This window comes from Podarcis melisellensis (assembly GCF_964234715.1).
Source record: "Podarcis melisellensis genome assembly, chromosome: 12".
Lineage (NCBI taxonomy): Eukaryota > Metazoa > Chordata > Lepidosauria > Squamata > Lacertidae > Podarcis > Podarcis melisellensis.
Window position 1 is genome coordinate 50,006,843 of NC_138544.1, and position 20,236 is coordinate 50,027,078.

General features: G+C 42.3%; 1 protein-coding gene across 10 annotated transcripts in view; it reads left to right on the forward strand.

The window, feature by feature from the left end:
• The window catches only part of KMT2C (lysine methyltransferase 2C), a 151,311-nt gene that overhangs the window by 127,260 nt on the left and 3,815 nt on the right, over positions 1–20,236 (forward strand). For 6 of the 10 annotated variants that reach the window (XM_081931322.1, XM_081931327.1, XM_081931328.1 and 3 more), the window contains 15 exons: positions 666–2,348; positions 4,873–5,085; positions 7,157–7,321; positions 8,961–9,102; positions 9,540–9,687; positions 10,164–10,342; positions 10,450–10,586; positions 11,249–11,501; positions 11,964–12,103; positions 14,023–14,130; positions 14,983–16,102; positions 16,559–16,695; positions 17,358–17,500; positions 17,781–17,949; positions 19,447–19,563. In XM_081931322.1, the coding sequence (XP_081787448.1) occupies positions 666–2,348; positions 4,873–5,085; positions 7,157–7,321; positions 8,961–9,102; positions 9,540–9,687; positions 10,164–10,342; positions 10,450–10,586; positions 11,249–11,501; positions 11,964–12,103; positions 14,023–14,130; positions 14,983–16,102; positions 16,559–16,695; positions 17,358–17,500; positions 17,781–17,949; positions 19,447–19,563 (4,854 nt within the window). The remainder of the gene's footprint in view (positions 1–665; positions 2,349–4,872; positions 5,086–7,156; positions 7,322–8,960; positions 9,103–9,539; positions 9,688–10,163; positions 10,343–10,449; positions 10,587–11,248; positions 11,502–11,963; positions 12,104–14,022; positions 14,131–14,982; positions 16,103–16,558; positions 16,696–17,357; positions 17,501–17,780; positions 17,950–19,446; positions 19,564–20,236) is intronic. The other 4 variants (XM_081931326.1, XM_081931325.1, XM_081931330.1 and 1 more) reach the window with 4 other exon arrangements.

A 20,236-nucleotide genomic window follows, 5' to 3' on the forward strand; every position in this document is an offset into this window, starting at 1 on the left:
CCCTGATTTTCTAGTTGCCCATGAGCTGGGAGCAGAGGGAGTGGAGCTACATCAATGTAATATAGTATAATACATACCAAATTAACAGAGTTAAAGACAATCAAATTTATTGTGGCATAAGGTTTCATGGACTAGAATTCACTTTATTGTGGGCATGAAGTATTAGCCTCAATTGATAGTAGGCAAAGGTGAATACATGGGTATAGAGAAAAGCATATTAATCTATATTTCCTCTTCGCTAGCAGGGCTTGTATGCTGGGTGACGGCTCCACCTAACATACCATCCCTGCTAAGCCACAGGAAATCTACACTTCAGGCGGGTCAGTTGTTCTGTTTTCCTTCAGCTAGCAGGGATGGTAAGTTAGGTAGAGCCATAAACCAACATACCAGCCCTGCTAAGCTGAAAGAAATCCCTTCAGGTGCACCAGTCATTCTTTTCTTTGCAGCTCAAATGCAGACAATATAAGGAAAAAGAGTGAATTTATATATCACAGATTAAAAAAAAATATTAAAGAAAGTTTGTAAAATGTTGTGCCCAGTATTTTCTTAAATATAATTCCATTGCTTATATGTATTAAGATTTGTTTTTTCGCAGTAGTCTCCAGCTTAAGAAACAGAAAATGTACTTTTATGGGACATCACTTAATAACCTGCTTACATTGTAGATACGAAAGCAACAGAAAGAGCATGCAGAACTCATTGAAGAATATCGGATTAAACAGCAACAATGTGGAATGGGACCCCATGCAATGATGCCAGGTATGCCTGCTCAGCCTGCAATGGTCACAGGAGGATCTCCACCAGCAGTGGGTCAGCAGACTTTCCCAATGGTATCTCAACAGCTTCAGCATCAACAGCATGCCATAGTTGTTCCTGGACAACCCAATCCACCCAGAATGCCAAGTTTGCCTGGATGGCAACCACCCAGTGCTGCTTCAGCACACATCCCACACAATGTACCAAGAATGCAGCCACCAATGGCACAGTTGCCAGTGAATCCTGTTACTCCCACTTCTGTGTCAGCTCCTAGCTCAAATGTGCAGTCAGGGCCACCACCACGTGTAGAGTTCGATGACAACAACCCATTTAGTGAAAGCTTTCAAGAGCGTGAGCGAAAGGAGCGTTTGCGAGAGCAGCAGGAAAGGCAACGGATTCAGCTTATGCAGGAGGTGGATCGGCAGAGAGCTCTGCAGCAGAAAATGGAAATGGAACAGCACAGTACAATGGGCTCAGAATTAAATGCCAGAACTTCTTTGCCTCAGATACCGTTCTTCAATTCAGACCTACCTTGTGATTTCATGCGGCCTCCACGGCCTCTTCAGCAATCTCCACAGCATCAACAGCAGCAGATGGGACCCATTATGCAGCAAGGACCTCTAAACTCCCCACCTCCTTCCAGCTTTCCGCAGTGTAGTGAGCGGCAGCCTGTGGGATCTTCCTCCTTTGTTCCCGATCCTCCCCCACTTCCAGACGGAAGTCCCCCTTTCCATTCTGTGAAGCAGCCGCGTGGAAGCTTTTCACAGTACCAGGTTCGGCCTCAGTTTGCCACTGGTCTGCCTGGCGTTTCTCCTGGAACTGGCAGTGGCCCCCCCTGTGGTCAGGACGCCATGCCCCATGGAACAAACTTTCCTGGAACAAGTCAGTCTCTCATCCAGTTGTATTCTGATATCATTCCAGAGGAGAAGGGCAAAAAGAAAAGAACCCGAAAGAAGAAGAAAGAGGACGATGCTGAGTCAGTAAATACCCCATCAACCCCACATTCAGATATAACTGCACCCCCAACTCCAGTTGTTTCAGACGCTGTCTCCACCCCAACAGTTAGCACACCTGGTGAACTTCCACGGCATCCAGGAGAATCGGAGGCAGAGGAGTTGCCAGGCTCATCACCTCCAGATGCTGCTGAGAGTCAGTCTTCCTTAGAATTGAAAAGTCAGCTCTCCAGTACTGATTTGCCACAAAACACATTGCCTGAGCAGCCAGGCATGAACCAGGAGACGGACAAGGACAAGACAGAGGCTTCTATGAGCATTCAGGAAATTAATCAGGAAAAGACAAGCGCTGATCAATGCCCTAGTGAAGCTGAGCCTAAGATGGAGAATGCAAATGGCATTAAAGTGGAAGAGGAGAAAGTTACTGTGCAGCCTTCCCCTTCTTTGCAGAATCAGGCACAACCTGACAGCATTCCAGCAGCAAAAGGGGAATCAGGGAATGAACTCCTCAAACACTTGCTTAAGAACAAAAAATCCGCCTCTCTTTTCAAGCAGAAAGCAGAGAGCAGCTTACAGTCAGAAGAGAGTGCTAAGGAGAGCAAATTCATGGGGAAACGGGATCCGATGGAAGGCAGCATGGTAACCAATTTTTATTATTAACACCCAAACTTAGAGGGTATTGGAAATGATGCAGCATTGTGTATTTATTGTAAATTTATCGTAAATTTAAAATAGCCCAGCCGCTTAGGATATGCCCTTAAAATAAAACAAAGGCAGTACTGGTTGAACATGTTCCTCCTTCACAATGTTCTGTATATGGGCTTTCACCCCCTCTAGAGGTCATCAAGTAAAGCAGGAAATGGAGAAGCATGATTCAAAGGCAAACTTCTCAGCCTTTGAATACATAGTTGCAGCATCCCAGCCTTTACACGTGACAAATATACAGAGCTACTCGCAAGCAACTGTTTTAGTGAATATCCAGTTTAGATGTGAGGAGAAGCTTAAGATTGTATGGAAAATTATAAACCTCAGTTTTCCTTTGACGTGCTGGATTATGGTCCCTGAACAGATACTATCATAAAGCAGTCATTTGTTTATATTAGATAAGGAACGGCAAAATTTTTTTAGCACTTGAGTCACACACTTACTCAAAATAAGTTAGTTTGAGCAGAGTAATAAACTAGTGATATTCATTGATGAAGATATTCTGCACCTTAGAAAGAATAGCTATAGTCATGCTGAACACTGAATAATATATTTTGTCAGCCAATTTAGTAATTCATAGCTAACATATCTTCCAGGGAGTCACTCTAGTACATTCATAAACTCTTGTGCCTCCCAGAGGGAAACCTGCTGTTGTGAACTGATAATTGCACAATATTCTAGAAAACTGGATAAAACCAGTGCTTGGAAGGTTTTGCTGCCATTAGCACTGTTTGTATGTAAATAAACTATACAGATAATTTTAAAATGGCTTTTGTATTCGAACTTAAAAGCTATAATTTTTAATGACAGTGATTCTTGGTTTGACATTATTGGAATCTAAGATCAGAGAGCTTATTTGTGTCTGTGAAATATTAGTGTAGAATGCTGAAGTTCTGATTTCATTAGGTGTGTACGCTTTGTCATTATTGCAGCCTGTCAAGAGACTCTGGACATTGTTAAGCAAAACAACATATTAACAAAAATACTAGGGCAGGAAGGAATCACATAGAAAGGGTGGCATTTCTCTAGCATGGGTGCAATTATATATTTCTAAACTTCTGTTTCTCTTCACCCTTCTAAAATCATTAACGTCACTGGTAATTGTACTACTTTCTTTTTTATTGTTGTTTAGCTTTTTCTAAATGGGACACAGGTGGCGCTGTGGGTTAAAGCCTCAGCGCCTAGGACTTGCTGATCGAAAGGTCGGCGGTTCGAATCCCTGCGGCGGGGTGCGCTCCCGCTGCTCGGTCCCAGCGCCTGCCAACCTAGCAGTTCGAAAGCACCTCCGGGTGCAAGTAGATAAATAGGGACCGCTTACCAGCGGGAAGGTAAACGGCGTTTCCGTGTGCAGCTCTGGCTCGCCAGAGCAGCGATGTCACACTGGCCATGTGACCCGGAAGTGTCTCCGGACAGCGCTGGCCCCTGGCCTCTTAAGTGAGATGGGCGCACAACCCCAGAGTCTGTCAAGACTGGCCCGCACGGGCAGGGGTACCTTTACCTTTACCTTTACCTAGCTTTTTCTAAAAGTGAGAGGGGTGTCTGTACCTCAAAGAGTTAGGATTTCTGCATGTTTTCCATATATTTATCATTTAAATTTAGACAGTAACAAAAAAGCATTCAAACCTATACATAAAATAGGAAGAATAATATCTGCAACATTTGTGAGTCTCTGTCCACCTTCTCCTTCAGTACTGCTTTTTAAAGATCCAGGGTAGGATGGGTATTGCCAAAAGGAAAGGGAGATCTGGAATTGATAAGCTATGTTTCAGGAGCCTGTAACCTTGCACCTGGGACAAACACACCCACCAGTATTCCTACTAGGAACTACTGTAAGCAGAGCTACAGCAAGGCTATATGAGTATGCAGATTTAAGTGATTATGCGCCATTGGCATCCAATAGACCAGTCCTCTCCCTTTCCTCATATCAGACCCCTTCTTGAAGGCTGAAAGGAAGCAGGCTGGGTGCCTGATTAAAGAGTGCTGAGGAGATAGCAAAGATATATGGAGGCAGAAAAAAGCAGGTGGTTTGGAAAGTCACTTTAGAGTAAGCAGGAGCTAAAGTAATGAAAGGTGTAGCAATATCAGCTTGGGGCCCAGGAAATGAGGAAGGAAGGCAGTGTTTAAAGGGAGTAGCTGAGGTGACAAAGCATAAGGGAAAGGGGCAGGTGAATTAGCAGACAGTTTTAAAGATATGGTGAAAGCTTGGGATTTTAGAGAAACGGATTGGCAAAACCTCCTTGGAACAGGGGAGGAAAGATTCACTTGCCTCCATGCTCATCTTCATGGTCGTGTTCTTACCGTTGGGTGGGTGTCTTGCTTGTTATAGATAATAAACTAATAAAGTGATGCCAAATGTATAGTAGCATTATATGTTGCTTTTTATAAATACAAAACAAAATGTTCAACTAAGTGATTTGAACTGATATATCTTTATCATTTCCCTCCCGCCCCCCATAAGCAATCATTAGGGAATCCATTGCAGGGTACATTTGGATGTGGTAACAGCCAGCTTCAGAGAGCAGATTTAGGACATGAAATGAAAAAGCAACGAAATAAACGAACTCAGAGGGCGGGTGAGAAGGCAGCACCTCGATCTAAGAAGAGAAAAAAAGAGGAAGAGGAAAAGCATGCTATTTATCCTAACACTGAAACATTTATGCAGTTAAAACAGGTGAGCACTGAAGGGGTAAAGAACTTAAAAGACTGAAGATATATTATGTCACTGACTATACTGAGCAAGGTGGTCACATCCAGCACCATAATGTTTAGGGTTTTTTTAGTATGCTTGTTTATTCACAGTAGTTAACAATCTAGAAATACACGTATTTACATTTTTAAGTGCACTTAATGTTTGCCTACAATCCACATCTAGATTTATTGTGATGCATGATGGCGCTGACATATTTGACTTGTTGCCCCCTGCAACATAATGTCAGTGTTTTAGGGATTGCTTAGGGAGTGTTGATGAAAGAATGTAGCCAGGATCATGGAGAAGAAAGCAAGGAGACTGAGAAATGGGAAAGTGAAAGACGCTTGGTAAAGGCATAGGGCTAATGCATAAAAGATGAAGAAAGTGTCTGTTGGAAGGTAGGTAAAAATAATAAGGCTTGGAGGTGAGACAGAAGAGGCAGAACTATTGCAACTTTCCAAATCATCATGAAAACATCTTTTTTTTTTAAACACACAATAAGCTTTTAAAACAATGTGTGTGGTGTTCATTTATCATTAAGATAGGTTGGGAAACAGTTGCAGTGCTCCACGGTTGGAGAGCCACTGTCCTGATGGTGTTAGTTTATTTTATTTGAGAGCAAAGTCTGCAAGTAAAAATGTATTGGTAAAGCCTGCTTACCTCACGGGAAGAGTGCATGAAAGGATATAATTCCATACCTTAACCTGAGTCAGCAGTGTGATGCAGCAGCAAAAAAGCTAAAGCAATTCAGAAGTATAGTGTCTAGATCAAGGGAGGTAGTAGCCCCAATCTATTCTGCCTTGGTCAGCCCCCCAGTTCTGGGCGCCACAATTTAAGAAGGATATTGACAATCTGGAATGTGTGCAGAAGAGGACAACCAAAATTATCAAGGGTCTGGGAACCAAGCCTTATAACGAACAGTTGAAGGAGTTGGGTATGTTTGGCTTGGAGGAGACTAAAAGGAGATATGAGAGTCATCTTCAGATATCAGAAGGGCTGTCACAGGGAAGGTGGAGCAAGCTTGTTTTCTTCTCCTTTGAAGCGTAGGAGACAAATCAATGCTTTGACTACTGCAATGCACTCTATGTGGCGCTACCTTTGAAGGTGACTTGGAAACTGCAATTAATCCAGAATGCGGCAGCCATACTGGTGACTGGGAGTGGCTGCCAAGACCATATAACACTGTTCCTGAGAGATCTGCATTGGCTCCCAGTATGTTTCTGAGCACAATTTGAAGTGTTGGTGCTGACCATTAAAGCCCTAAATGGCCTCAGTCCTGTATACCTGAAGGAGCGTCTCCACCCCCATCATTCAATCCAGACACTGAGGTCCAGCGCCGAGGGTCTTCTGGCAGTTCCCTCACTGCGAGAAGTGAGGTTACAGGGAACCAGGCAGAGGGCCTTTTCGGTAGTGGCGCCTGCCATCCCATCAGATGTCAAGGCAATAAGCAGCTATCTTACTTTTAAAAGACATCTGAAGATAGCCCTGTTTAGGGAAGTTTTTAATGTTTAATGCTGTACTGTGTTTTTAATATTTGGTTGGGAGCCGCCCAGAGTGGCTGGGGAAACGCAGCCAGATGGGCGGGGTATAAATAAATAAATTATTATTATTATTATTATTATTATTATTATTATTATTATTATTATTAAAATTACAAGAAAAGAGATTATGACTAAGCATTAGGAAGAACTCTGTTCAACCATGGAACGGACTACCATGGAAGGTGGTGGACTCTCCTTCATTGGAGGTTTTTAAATAGAGGTTGGATGGCAGTCTATCAGGGATTCCTTTAGCTGTGATTCCTGTATTGCAGGAAGTTGGACTAGGTGACCTTTGAGTTCCTTCCAACTCTACATTTCTGTGATTCTGTCTGAAGTCCTTTATGTAAAGTACTTGAAGGACTAACCTCAAGGCTAGTGTTCAATAAATGACTTTTTAAAAAAACCTTGGGCTTCTAATGGTTATAGTCATCTTAGTGTAATTGAGTGAAAATTTACAGTTCATTGTTGCATATTGCTAGTGAAAAATAATTACTACTCATCTTTTCCTACAGCAACTCTCTTTGCTGCCTCTAATGGAGCCGATAATTGGAGTGAGTTTTGCCCACTTTCTTCCTTATGGCAGTGGCCATCTGAATAGTGGAAATCGCCTTTTGGGAAGCTTTGGTAGTGCAACGCTTGACGGGGTATCAGATTACTATTCTCAGCTAATCTACAAGGTGTATTTTTTTTCTACATAGATTCTCCAAATGTTCTATACGAAACAAAACATTGGGATCCAGCAGTAGTTATACCATGGTGTTTCATGAGACATGCTGGATTTTAAAAGATTTCGTTTTTCTTGTTCTCCCATTGCCAACTTTATTATTGTTCTTCCTCACTGGAAAGTGGTGAGGCATATTTAAAACAGAATTCTGCTTTGGCAATGGGACTTCCCCTCCCACACTGGCAGACACCGGGGGGCGGGGGGCACAGTTCTGATGCACAAGTGGAAGTCTACTGCTGTAGTGGAACCACAGCATTGGATGTGACCCATTACTCACACTGTAAATATTTTTTCTTCTATCTTTTCAAACTGATCCAATTGTGAAGGTTGTAATCCTAACCTTTAAAGTTACTTTTTAAACAAAATTCCCAGTGCAATGCAAACACAAAATAATTTGAAGTCATAAAGGACTGTTAATTTGAAGGATAGTGTCTGTCCTTCCTTTCTCGTATGCATCACTCCATTTATTAGAGACAGAAAACTGCCTTAAACTGAGTCAGACCACTGGTCCATCTGAGTGGCAATGGTGCTCCAGGGTTTCAGACAGGGGACGTTCCCAGAGAGAAGATGCCATAAATTGAAATGTAAAGCAGATGCTCTACCACAGGCTTCCTCCAACTCGGCCCTCCAGATGTTTTTGGCCTACAACTCCCATGATCCCTAGCTAGCAGGACCAGTGGTCAGGGATGATGGGAATTGTAGTCTCAAAACATCTGGAGGGCCAAGTTTGAGGAAGCCTTTAGATAGGTGGTGACTGATGAGAGGATCTCCTTGGCTATGGTGCATCAGCTTAGCACAAACAGATGAGCATGTGGGCTCCCATAGAGGGGATTGTGGTTGCTTTGCTCCCCGCTGGTCCTTCTGTTGTTCTGCTACCCTGCACTGAACTAAGGCCTGGTTTTATTTAGTGTGTCATCCAAACCCAGGCTTATGGTTAAGTTTTCCTGAACAAACCGTGAGCCATAAACCATGGAGCAAATCTTGCTTACTGCTTGTAGTTAGTCTGGAGAGAGATAAACCACAAGCCCAGCTACAGATGACAGGCTAAGGCCAAGCCATGGCTTAGCTCATTGCAGTGCTGCAGCAGAATGAGGGGTTTTTTGTTCTTCCCCAGCCAATCTTCTTATCCAGAACCCACACACATGTGTTTATGCTAAGCTGTGGTTCGGCTTAGTGTGATGTGTGAACCAAGCCAGCCACCTCAGTTCAGGCATAACTTCAAACATGGCCTGCAAATTATGGCTTGCATTTGCCATGCAAAATCGAAGTTGATCAAAGCTTGCAGTCCTGGTTTGCAGGTCAAATGCTTCGATATCATAGTAAGCTATGGTTTACCCCCAAACCCAGCAACTGACTTCTTATTCTGAGTATATTATCCTTCCAGATTCATTCTCATAGCACCAAACCAGGTTTTGTGTTGCATCTGAACCAAGCCAGTGTGACTGGTAGATAAACAGGTGCATTATGTATGTGCAGTTGTAAAATAAAAATTATGTGCATTCTGTTGGACCTTTTGTACGTAAGATACATAACTTATCACGTACCAGATAAACTTGCTGAAAGCTAACTTTAAATTATTTCCTCTTTTGCAGCAGAATAACTTGAGTAACCCTCCCACTCCTCCGGCCTCCCTCCCTCCTACACCTCCACCTGTGACTTGCCAAAAAATGGTAAATGGATTTGCAACCACTGAAGAACTTGCTACAAAAGCTGGAATGCTTGGAGGGCATGATGGTAAGTTTTCACATGTATGCCAGAGTATACATTTTCAGTTATCAGATTGTCTGAAAACCATTTACTTACTTTTTCCGGATTTGAAATCCACTTTACAGCAGAATGTTCTGACTTTTTGTTATCATTTCTCACAAAATTTATAGGAACAACTTTGATGAGCATTTTGTGCATATTCTGTGCTTACATAATGTATACATGGCCAGTATAGATAGCTATATTGTTGGTCCTCATAAAGTGGGCATGAGCTTCCCTCATCCTTTCATCTGTATGAGAATGCTGCAGATTTTCACAACTTTGGCTACTGACTGAAAGTCTAATTAAATGTAAAACAAAAGAAGTATAGGTTGAAGTTAGGATCCATTTTTTGATTCCCCGCCCCCTTTTATAGGTCACTGAATATTTGGGTCATTTTTTTTTCTGTTCTTGCTGCATTTCAGTTACCAAAGCTCTGGGACCGAAGCAGTTTCAGCTGCCTTTCAGACCACAGGATGATCTGTTAGCCAGAGCCATGGCTCAGGGTCCTAAAAGTGTGGATGTTCCTGCTTCTCTTCCAACCCCACCTCATAACAATCATGAAGAGCTGAGGTAGATATTTTCTCTAATTAATTTTATTTTTACCTTTGTGTTGGGTATCTGTTATCTTAGGTGCTCCATGATGCTGCTAAATTCTAAATAACCATGTTACTCAGAAGTAAGTCCTATTGAATTCAGGTAAATTGGATCATACATGGCAGATGGTCATCCGGCCTCTGCTTAAAAACTTCAAACAATGGAGAGTCCTCCACCTTCCAAGGGAGTCCATTCCACTGTCAAACAGCTCTTACTGTCAGAGCGTTCTTACTGAGGTTTAGTCGGAATATCCTTCCTTGTAACTTTTGGATCCATTGGATGGGTGCAGGAGAAAACAAGAAGCTTGCTCCACCCTCCATGTGACGGTCCTTAAAATATTTGAAGATGCCTATCATATCTCCTCTCAGTCTCCTCTTTACCAGGCTACACATACCCATTTCCACTTTACACATCTATATGTTAAAAACATTTCCAATTATTTTCCCTCTCAGGGTTCAGGATCCTTGTGATGACAGAGACACTCCTGACAGCTTTGTTCCTTCCTCCTCTCCCGAGAGTGTAATGGGCATGGAAATAAGTAGATACCCTGATCTGTCAGCAGTAAAAGAAGAGATGCCCGAACCTGTTCCATCCCCCATCATTCCAATTCTTCCAGCCAGTACTGGAAAAGGTATTGCCAAAATATTTTCTATATGTTTGTACTAATTTCCCCACCAGCATGTTCATGTGCCTCAGTTCTATGCATATTTAATTTTGTATCTCTCCCTTTAACTGAAGGTTCAGAAGAAAAAAGGAATTATATCAAAACAGAGCCTGGTTCTGGCTTCTTTGGTTCTCAGCTTGGTCCTTCTCAAAATGGTCCAAAATCTGGCCTTGTATCCATAGCAATTACTTTACATCCCACAGCTGCAGAGGTAAGGAAATTTCCAGTGAGCTGCATGTATCTGTGACAATGTTGTGCCCCATGTCCCGCAGACGTTATGGCTATTTTATTTGTGTTGCAGTACAACAGTTGTTGTAAACTCTGGTTATTAGTTTCAGTGCCATTTCTTTAAATTGTAAATCTGCACCGAAATACTTCCCACAAACATTTTTTCGAAGAAAAAGACATTTATTTAGATTGCAGAGGGCTGGGTTCACAAATTCCCAATTTCCTTGTTTTATCACATGCTCTTTGAAGCAGCTGCTTTCCTTGATTTAATAATAATAATAATAATAGCTTAGGTGCTTTCTTAAAAACAAACAAACAAGGGCTTCTTACTAATGTAATCCCGGCCAATCAGGGATCACGTAGCTAGTGTGTTGATGTTTCGTCATCAGGCAATCAGTCAAATTTACTGTCATTAAGCTGAACAGAAGTGAGCCCAGGAAGCATTGCCCTCGGTCTGCCATTTGGAGTGTGTGCAAATGTGTGACCTGTTTTACATCCCTCCCACCCCAAAACAAGAGCATTCAGGGGAGGGGGGAGGTTGTTCTGCAAAACATGCACTGCTCCATTTCAGTGCAGTCCTCTTTTAAGTATGTGATGAAGAAAAAAGATGCTATGCACTTGTCCTTTTCCCTTTTCCCACTCTAGAATATTGGCAGTGTGGTGGCTGCATTTTCCAATCTTCTGCATGTCAGAATTCCAAACAGTTATGAAGTGAGCAGTGCACCAGATGTCCCATCCTCTCTGGGAATCATGAACTCTCACAGAGCAAATGTAGCCTTTGAGTACAGGCAGCACTTGTTACTTCACGGTCCTCAGGCAGGCACTGTAGGGCCTCCTGGACTAACAGGGCCTTACGGACTCAAACAACATAACATGCCATTTCCCCCAAGTGCTAACGGTGAGTAAGGATATATCTTCTTTCGGTTTTGTTAATTGTAGTTGTTTTTTAGAAAAGGTGGCAATGAAGAGTTTAATCCAAGGTGAGAAAATGACACTGTGCTTCATTTTTCTGTCTCCTCAGTAATACGAATCATGTTCTGGTGAGAGTGACTAGGCAAAACCCATACTTGTGGAACGTTGTCCAGCGGCAGATATTTTGTCACATTAAACTGCAATGTAAAAATGTGTAAATAGAAGCACTGTAAAAAGAATAGGGTGGTATGAAGGGGAAGGGCAAAGTAGGTCCGCAGTGGTGGAAGGTGTGTTGCTGTGCAACAGTTGTAGGGAAATTGTGCTTTAAAAATGAAATCAGGATAAATTCTTTGGAGGAACACGCCCGCCCATGTTAATACTTACACTGAAGTAATGCATATGCTCTATTCAGAATGACACTTTGTAACTTGTTGGTGTTCTTGTTAAGTCTTGGCAGGCTATAAGGCACACAGTCCACATGTTGCAGATGGTTCAGGGTTGAGGTCACAGTGGTGCTCTCATTGTAAAGTCGTAGTTCTGGGCAGTGGAGTACGGAAATCCTTCAGTGATCTACCTTTCCTGAAACAGGTACTACTGTGATACCCGTTTGTCTATTATTGTTTTTTGCTTTATAAGGTTAAACCACAAAAAGAGAGGGTCAGGTTGATTCATGCAGTTCATATACTTGACATTGTACAACTATTTAATTATTACTGTTCTGCATTTTGGAGGTTGGTAGAATTCAGTAGAGATTTCTCTTTCATTAACAAGTGGTCTCTGGCAAGTTAGAAATAACTCAAAAAGCCATTCCAGAGTAATAAGGTTTTATCAGTTGCAGGAGAAGAGAGTTCATAATTTTAAAAAATCTTGCTCTCATTTTATTTCTGCTGTTTCAACAGTTCTATAAAAATAAAGATCCCTAGGGATTCTCTAGCCTGTGAATAAATACCAGAGTGCTTAAAAGTAGAAATTTCAGAAGTCTGCATGCCTCCATACTAGCACCACCAGCCAATTTATCTTTCCTTGAAACTATTCTCGCTACCAAGTAGTTTCGTACAATCAAAATCATATGTAAAATAATGGTAGATTTGGCATGTAACTACAAGCCAACATGCCAGCATTTCTTGTTACAAATAGTGCATAGTGAAAGGGCTGTGTGTCTTAAATTAACATTCTGAGGTGCAGTGTGAACTATTTTTTACATCAAGAAACAAATATACTGTATTTTTCTGTGTATAAGACGATGTTTTTACCTGGTTCTTTGGGGGGTTGTCTTATAAACAGAATGTGGGGAGGAGAGAGAAGCTTGGCTGCTGTCAGGTGACATGGCAGAAAAAGAATGGCACTTTGTTCATGCTCAAAGTCACTCTTTCCCCCTCTGCCGGGAGTGAGCCTGATGCATGGAGCCTAAACTTCATGAGGCATCCTGTAGAACAGTGGTTCTCAACCTGTGGGTCCCCAGATGTTGTTGGACTACAGTTCCCACCACCCCTGAGCTCTGGCCTTGCTAGCTAGGGGTGATGGGAGTTGTAGTTCAACAACATCTCGGGACCCACAGGTTGAGAAAGGCTGCTGTCGAAGCTCCTCTAGTGCAGTGCTGAAGAGGACGCCTTGTCACCCTGTGCGGAAGGCTCTGCTCTGCTGCCCTTCCCGCCTTCCAAAACTTTGGTCCAACCTTCTCTGCCAAAATTTGGTGACGTCAGTGGTGCACTGAAGTTGTTATTTGGGGAGGGGAGCAGGCGGCTCCTCCGGTTCTGGCACCTGCCTGCTTCACCTTGCCTAGTCCACGGAGAGGTGACTGGCATGTGAAAGCCCCTGGATCTACTCCCAGCTACAGCAGCTCTGATCCTGGAACCTGGGCATTGCTGCTGCTGCTGCCACGGTCTCTAGGCAGAGCAGGATTGGGCAGGTTGTGGCTTAGGCTGCGAAGAGCTTGACGGCAACAGATTGGCCCCCTCTCTTCTACGTGCCAGATCATTTTGATCCTGCACACTTTTTGCCTGGGTCTGAAGGTGATCTCCCCAAAAAAGCTACCCCTGTCACTCTAACTGAAGAAGTGTGCATGCACACAAAAGCTTATACCCAGAACAAACTTAGTTGGTCTCAATGGTGCTACTGGACAATTTCCTTATTATTTTATTTTATTTTGAAAGAAAGTTGTTTTGTTTGATGTTTCAAATACTGATTTTTTTAATTTTGGGTTAAAAAAGGGGGGCTGTCTTATTCATGGGGGGTGTCTTATAAAGAGAAAAATACAGTATTTCATCAACTCACATTTATGTAATTAGCAAAGTCTTGAGTTATAAACACATTGACATTACTAGCAACATAAGTGAATGCTTTCCCTAGTTCATTCTGAATAGGATTTGTTCTCCAAGATTTTGTATTAACATAAGAAAAGGTTTCTACAAGTAATCGGCAGCTTGGTTTTTTTCTAATTTACTAAATGTACTAAAAATGAAATTCCCTGAAGTTCATGTTTACGCTCTTTGGCTTATTATTTCCAGGATTCTAGAGAGAAGTCTGAAAGAATGGAGAAAGACATTGTCTTCTGTAGCAACAACTGCTTTGTTCTTTATTCAGCATCCATGCAAGCTAAAAGCTCAGAAAGCAAGGTAATTCCCAGTGCTGCTGCATTAATAAAATACACAATAAATATTAATTGAAATATATAGTGATTCAGTTTCTTTCAAAATTCTGAAGCTAGATGGAATACTGTATTCTGATTTTTTAAAAAAAAATGTTTGCAAGATCCATCTCTAGTGTAAACGAAGAGTAGCTTTCATCTCAGTTAACGCTAGAAGATTAAATCAGTACCTGTCCCAAAAAATTTAGTTTTGTTGCAATAGAGGGTACAATCTATTAAGTGTTTTTCCTGTGCTGGCATCATTTGAAGCAGCAGGTAACACATGCAGCAGATATTCCCAGTGCATTCTAGCCATCATTCAATGACATACATATGCATGATACGTCCCATGATACATTCAGAATATTTGGTGCCATCAGAATCTTATCTTGGGTGGTGTTTTATGATATCATTTTCAGGTTGTCTCCCTGGAGTATCAATAACTCACTAACTTTGATTCAGGAATCCTAGATAACTTTCTGCTTAAAATTGCAATCTGACGTGCCTGCCCATGAATAAATTTGCTTGTAAGTGGATAAGTATATCATTGCAAACATCAAGCCGGCATACTTACCTGCAAGTAAATCAGCCATAAGTTTATAAATTCCTAGCCCATGTCTTCTAAGCATTTACTGTTATTATTAGTCTTACTGGTCTACCACACAGCCTGGGAAGACACAGCACCAGGAAGATAATAAGGTTTCCTCTGCAAGTAAAATAGGATGCTGCTGGTTCATGCATTCATAACTACCATAATACATCATAGGCATCTGACTTTGAAATAATATTGACCAAACGTGTTTTCCTTGATTCCACATTTAATTGCTTTATTATTTCTCAGGAATCAATTCCAACCTTGCCACAGTTTCCATTGAAGGAGGCAGCCCCCAAAGTGTTCCATCAGTATAACAACAACATCTCTACGTTAGATGTGCACTGCCTGCCTCAGCTACAGGAAAAGATTTCTCCGCCTTCCTCGCCCCTTATCACCTTCCCTCCTGCTTTTGAAGCAGCCAGAGTCGAGCCAAAACCAGATGAGCTTAAGGTAACCGTGAAGCTAAAACCCCGCCTGAGAACTATACCGAATGGTCTGGATGACTGTCGACCAGTAAGTAAGAAATGGAAAGGAATGAAGTGGAAAAAGTGGAACATACAGATTGTGATTCCTAAAGGAACATTCAAACCTCCTTGTGATGAGGAGATAGATGAGTTCCTCAAAAAGCTGGGCACAACCATTAAACCTGATCCAGTGCCGAAGGACTACCGAAAGTGTTGTTTCTGTCATGAGGAGGGTGATGGGCTGACAGATGGACCAGCAAGACTTCTAAACCTTGACTTAGATGTTTGGGTCCACTTGAACTGTGCCCTTTGGTCTACTGAGGTCTATGAGACACAAGCTGGTGCCTTAATCAATGTGGAGCTCGCCCTGCGAAGGGGCTTGCAGATGAAATGCATGTTCTGTCACAAAATGGGCGCCACCAGCGGCTGTCACAGGTTGAGGTGCACCAATATTTATCACTTTACCTGCGCCATTAAAGCACAATGCATGTTTTTTAAAGACAAAACTATGCTTTGCCCTATGCACAAACCAAAGGGCGCTCACGAGCAAGAACTCAGCTATTTTGCAGTCTTCAGGCGGGTATACGTCCAGCGGGATGAAGTCCGACAAATTGCCAGCATAGTCCAACGGGGGGATCGCGAGCACACCTTCCGGGTGGGGAGCCTCATCTTCCACACCATTGGCCAGCTGCTGCCACACCAGATGCAGGCCTTCCATTCTTCAAAGGTGCTCTACCCTGTGGGTTACGAGGCCAGCCGGTTGTATTGGAGCACACGCTATGCCAACCGCAGGTGTCGCTACCTGTGTTCCATTGAAGAGAAGGATGGTCTTCCCCTCTTTGTGATCAGGATCATTGAACAAGGCCATGAAGACCTGGTTCTTACTGACTCAACCCCTAAAGGTAACACTGAATCTTGTGAAAGTCTTTGGCCTAAGTGCTAGATGTGCATTCCATTGTTTATGTTCATTTGATATTACTAACTGGTTACTGGAAGTCATTAGGCCTATTGCATTGCTAACTCGTCAATGCACAACTGACTTCTTTGTAGCAAATGGTGAGTACCCATGTCAGTATTGTATGTGATGATCTCCATGCTATTTTGCCATGTGTGTGCGCTGTGTTCATCATATAGGACAGTCAATATTCAAAGTATACATGGTTTTCTATGCAGAAGTGATATTGATGTAAAGAATTCATCTTGGGAGCAGGAGAATCCTAAAAACACAATCTGCCCCTTAGTATTTTAGAGCAATTCTAGTGTTACATCCAAAGTAGATATGACTTTAAACAAGTTTATTGTGGTGATTTTTTTCCCTTGCATTTATTTTGATTCACTGTAATTTTTATCCTATGCAGGTGTTTGGGATAAAATCCTAGAGCCTGTTGCTTCAGTAAGGAGGAGTTCTGAAATGCTGCAGCTATTCCCTGCATATCTAAAGGGTGAAGACCTTTTTGGTTTGACTGTCTCTGCAGTGGCTAGGATTGCTGAATCGGTAAGAGGTCATGCGGCTGTACTAGGCCGGTTCTTGGCTTGTTACTCTTTAGTAGTAAATCATTGTCTGTCTTAGACACGGCACTTTTTTTATACAATGCGTGTAACATGTGTCCAGGCTCTATTGAAAACTTGTCATAGAGTCTGAAGGAAGAAATAGTTCTGCTATAGATTGCTGTGCCATAACTAGCATTAAAATTTAGTCAGTGGAAAGCCCTGAAGCAGGCCTTTTGGCCAGGGTTATAGGCTCACTTTCAGAGGTTTAGAAACAGGAAACAATGGTTTGATGTGGGGTATTGTAATTGCCTGTCTGCCTGCCCGCCCCACCTCTTTATCTTCTCTTCAACACTTATGGCAGCAGGTTTTGCAGGTAGAAGTATGCATTAGTAGATACTATGTGAGTGGGCAAAGCACCCAAGGGCTTATTGACCATTGCAGGCTAGGATAGAAAAGGCAGGATTGGGTTTGTACAATCGGTTTGTGGATCTGTGCTCTTAAAGAAAAGCAAGAAGGAAAAAGAAGGCAGTTTTGTAAAGCACTTCACTGAGTGCTGTCTCTCTCTGTGTGTGCTATTCTAATTCCTAAACCTATTCCTGAATCAGAGAACATTTCTTTGGCTGTTCTGCAACTGCACTGACATGTGACTCCTTGGTGTGTTTACAGCTTCCTGGGGTTGAGGCTTGTGAACATTACACCTTCCGGTATGGCCGAAACCCACTCATGGAACTTCCTCTTGCCATCAACCCCACAGGCTGCGCCCGCTCTGAGCCAAAAATGAGCAGCCATGTCAAGAGGTTTGTGTTAAGGTATTTTCTTTTAAATTCACATAGTACAGCCCAGGGTTTATAGGCTGCGTAGGATACCTGTGCTTCTGTGTGCTGCTTACAAACCCTGTTGTTGTTGGCTGTGTATGTGCATGTCTGAGCCAGGGGAGCTGCTTTGTTGTCTCTGCTAGCTGGCTTTGAATGTCTGTCTGTCTTTGAGTTGTTTTTTAAAAAACAACAACAACCTCTAAATGTCATAAAATTCAGAGAGATCTTCAGTTTTCCTTCTTTGTCTCTTCTGTTATATGACCCACTACTGCAGGCCTCATACCTTAAATAGCACCAGCACTTCAAAGTCATTTCAGAGCACAGTTACAGGAGAACTGAATGCACCTTACAGTAAACAGTTTGTTCATTCAAAGTCCTCTCAGTACCGAAAAATGAAGACCGAATGGAAATCCAACGTCTATTTGGCACGCTCACGTATTCAGGTCAGTTGCAACAACTTTGCTGTGCAATGCATTCAGTCTTTTAAAAATTTTGCCACTGTCTCTTCCAATCAGCCATGAAAACAATATGAAGCCATGGTCCGGCTCAGATTAAAATCAGGCTCAATGTAAGTGGTATGGCATACTTTGGTGTTCTGTACTGGGCTAGGGGGAAATTCTCTGTGGGAAGAGGAGCTAGTAATGGCTTCATTGTCATGATCTGATCATTAGCTGATCACATTTGACCTTCAGGCTTCTTGTAACCTTCACAGTGGTGGAGGGTCAACACTAATGGTTTGCTTCCAGAGGATGATGAATCCAAACGGTTTTCTAATATCTTTGGGGGAAATGTGTGCTGCTTGAAATATAGTTTCTCCAAGTCAGCCATCTTGGTCTCAAGGGAACAAACATCTGTCCAATATGCAGATACGCTGTACATGTGACAGTCTATAAAATATACTATCACCACCACTACTGGCCTTCTATCTGCATATTTGCTGTTGATGTGTTAGTTAATTTGGGAGTTTGGGGTTTGTTAGGTCACAAAAGGGGTGGACAGAGTAATCTGCCTTGCTCATCTTGGCCTGCTGCTAAACTTGCTTGGCTTGTAGATGATTGGCTCCACAAGAGAGGAGCCCCAATTATGTAGACAGTGGACCTGACTTCTGTTATTCATGAACTAGTGATATTGTGACTTTGCTATTGCATACAGGGCTGCCTTTGAAGACTGCTAGAACATTTCCGTTGGTGAAAAATGTGTCTATCAATGTGGGCCAGTTGGCTGGTAAAATATATAACATCAATAAATTGAATATACTGGTGTTGATCTTTAAAGGAGAAAGGAGCCCTTCATACTTGCCTGGGCCCAGAGATCTACTGTGGAGACCCTGCTGTAAGGCCTGCCTGTAAGATCAATCAGACTGGTGGGCATAAAGAATAGGGCCTTTATGGTGCTAGCCCTGCACTTGTGGAACTTCATCCCAATGGCTCCTTCCCAACTGCAGGCCTTCCAAAGCCCATTAATTTCAAGTTATGGTCCCACTAATTTGAAATTGTTTAAATGTTTTAGCTGATATTAATCATATTACGCTTGCCTGTTGCTGGACATGCAGCTGTTTTTCAGGGCTGTTTTATATATGTGATATATTTGTGATCCTGTATTTTATTAATTTTATTTATTGTGGCTCATATAAGCCACTTGTGAGGTTTCTTGCCTAAAAGACTACATGCAATTTACATTAAGGTCTGAATAGCACTTGTGTACTGGTGGGCTATGTTAATGTTATTTTTCTCCTTGCTGATTTGAGCTACTCCCTTAAATGGGAGTAATCTCCATTGAACACAGAGGGACATACCTCTGAGTAAACATGTATAGGATTGACTGTAAGTTTGCTAAAAAGCATCAGTTCTTGTACCCTAATGCTAAACTACACCAACATAGTGTTCAGGTTGTGCACTCTGGTACTGAGATATTCCTAAAGCATCTACTATTCTTTGTAGGGCCTGGGCTTATATGCTGCTAGAGACATTGAAAAGCACACCATGGTCATTGAATATATTGGAACCATCATCCGCAATGAGGTAGCCAACAGGAAAGAGAAGCTTTATGAATCTCAGGTATTACATAAGGCAACTTAACCTGTTTCAAGAACTCATGTTAAGATAGTCAAAAATGTGTGAGCTCTTCTCCAGAGCAAACAGCTATAGCTTTGTGAATGCTGACATGTATTACAGCTTGGATGTGAAGCACTCAGAACTGTGTCTTCAAATAGCAGGAGCACCTGGTGTTTCTGGAGAATTTCAAAAAATGGCTCAAAGTATTAACAGATGTTCATTGTGCTTCATAAACATTGTGTGTGAAAAATGTGTGTTCGTGTCCATATGAACTGAGATTTGGGCCCATATATGTAGAGAGATCTGTGCAACACAGAGACTACGTACACACCAATCATTCAGAGCAACATCCATGTCCCCACTACCATCCTGTGACTATAGGTACAGATTGTGCGAGACTGTGAATTCATTTAGAACAGGAATGTCCAATAGGTCAATCGCGATCTACCGGCCGATCGCTGGGCATCCCTGGTCTTCTCCCCCCCCCAAAAAAAAACAACTCAACAACTTTTGCTCTCCAAAAACAGCTCAACTACTTTGGTCAATCCAATGGGTAAATCACTGCCTGTTTTATAATAGTGGGAGTATATCACAGTCTCTTGCAAGTTGGACATGCCTGATTTAGACTGACTGAGACTATTAGTTTGTGGTAGTGTCTGAGCCTGTCTCTAAAGGA